This window comes from Carassius carassius, chromosome 42 (assembly GCF_963082965.1).
Source record: "Carassius carassius chromosome 42, fCarCar2.1, whole genome shotgun sequence".
Taxonomy (NCBI): Eukaryota; Metazoa; Chordata; class Actinopteri; order Cypriniformes; family Cyprinidae; genus Carassius; species Carassius carassius.
The window spans coordinates 12,453,846-12,455,668 of NC_081796.1; the positions used below are offsets into that span (position 1 = coordinate 12,453,846).

Consider the following 1,823-nt stretch of genomic DNA (forward strand, 5'->3'; position numbering starts at 1 on the left):
TGTAATAAATTAAGGCAATATTTATTTTCTTGAGGAATCAAAGTGCAATCCATTTGGAAACATTAGAATGAGTTAGAGTAGGCCTATTCCCAGGTACATTCTGTGACTGAGTCGGTTTTCAATGCAGGCCGTTCTGCTCAATGTACATTTTGGAAAGCGACGCTGCCATGGACTTGGCCAGCTCCTCATCCCTTTTGCGCTGTACCTGAGTGTGACGGCACCAGTCATCATACTCCGGGTTGGGCTGGATGCTGTCCAGCAGCACGTCATAATGACCGTTACTGAGCCAGCTCAACCATATAGACGGTTTAGACAAGTCCTCTTCACCCAGGTAGTGCACCATGGTGGATACTGTTGGACTTTCTACACTACCCCCAGTGGTCAAGTAGATATTCACATTCAGCATCTGACTCATGGCCAACAGCTCGGGATAGCCAGCCCATGCGCCATCCTGCGCCGCATTGATCAGAAACTCCCCGACGTCGCCTTCAATTATGGGGTTGAACTCCTCCAGGTGGTCGGCGATGTGGTGCATGGTTTGCTCTCTCAGCTCCTTGTGCATTGACTGGTCTCCATAAGCCGCCTTGGAAACAGCCCGGTACAGGCAGTTCCCATCTGGGATGATGTGAAAGCGGTATTTCTGCCTTTCGTGGAGGTATTTGTTCTGTTTCTCCACTTCCGCCATGTAACGGGTAACCTTGTTATCAACATTGCTTTTGTTGGGTGTTGCAGTGGGCTCCTGAAGGATGTGCAGCTCGAAGACTGGATTATCATCTTCAACATTTTCTTGTCTTTCTGGGTCTTTAAGACCTTTATATGAATCAGATGAGGGGTTTTGTACAGTTCCTAGAGTTCTGGAGGATGTGGCATCACTTTGCAAACATGGCTCGAGTCTCCTTTCACAAACTCTGTATCTGTCATTATCAAAAAAAACATCGTAGTGAATTGAATCTTTCTCACTTATCTCATCTTGGTCATCCCCTAAAACGTCTCTTCTTGAATCGGAATCTAAATCTGAGACAGAATCAGAGTGTTTATGATCATCTCCGTTGACTGCGTAAGAAACTCGGTTGTAGCGCGTCTCCAGATGTCTACGGTTTGTGCGCGGCTCTTTCACGATGTGAACGGGCACGGATCTCTCCACACCATCCGGTCGCGTGATGATAATCTCCGCGGTAGAAGTGTAGAAAACCGGCCTCATCGAGGTGGCCTCATAACATGAAAAAGCAGCCATGTTCGCGTCAGTCTGTTCCCCTCGAGACAAATATTCCTTGTGTGCTTCTGTTGCGCTTCCGTTAACGGCGTTTCCGACTACCTCCAAAGAGCTGGAACTTGTCGCTGTTACGTTATTGGCGACACTGGTGAGAGTTACGGAAACTTTTCGAGAGGAGCCGGGGTAGTGTGTTAACGCGCTGCTGTACAAGTGCATTTTCAGCGTCCTCCCTTTATACAATATGCCTTAGGCCTCGTTGTTACCAAATGATGACAACACAGTCCAAAAATACTCTCTGTCATCAACAGCAATGAATGTGTAGGGCGCGTTTCCATGCATCCTCGTTCCCCGCTGCTACAAAGTTTTCTTGCGTCAGCCCCAAAACAATCCTAATTTTAGCCCGAGCACTGGTAACCGGACCCCCCGGTCTCTGACACACCGCCCGAGCCGAGGAGACGACCCGCAGCTCGCGGGAATGCGAAAGATGTAATGTGTCACTGGGACTCTCGGCGTTTTTCTCGTTTCTGTCCGTGTTTACGCTAGCACGCGCGTCAGGGCGGCGTCGCCAGATTGGAATGCGTGCAGCTTGCCAAGAGGCCGCGCGTTCACA

The 1,823-nt window shown here is 49.3% G+C and overlaps 1 protein-coding gene across 1 annotated transcript; it reads right to left on the reverse strand.

Annotated features, from left to right (window-relative positions):
* Positions 1-1,823, reverse strand: LOC132123995 (uncharacterized). Its single transcript, XM_059534712.1, has one exon. The coding sequence runs from the start codon at positions 1,427-1,429 to the stop codon at positions 119-121; it is 1,311 nt and encodes a 436-aa protein (XP_059390695.1). The 5' UTR covers positions 1,430-1,823; the 3' UTR covers positions 1-118.

Coding starts and splice junctions, on each gene's coding strand:
- LOC132123995 (XM_059534712.1), bottom strand. CDS start 1,429: ATGCACTTGTACAGCAGCGCGTTAACACACTACCCCGGCTCCTCTCGA.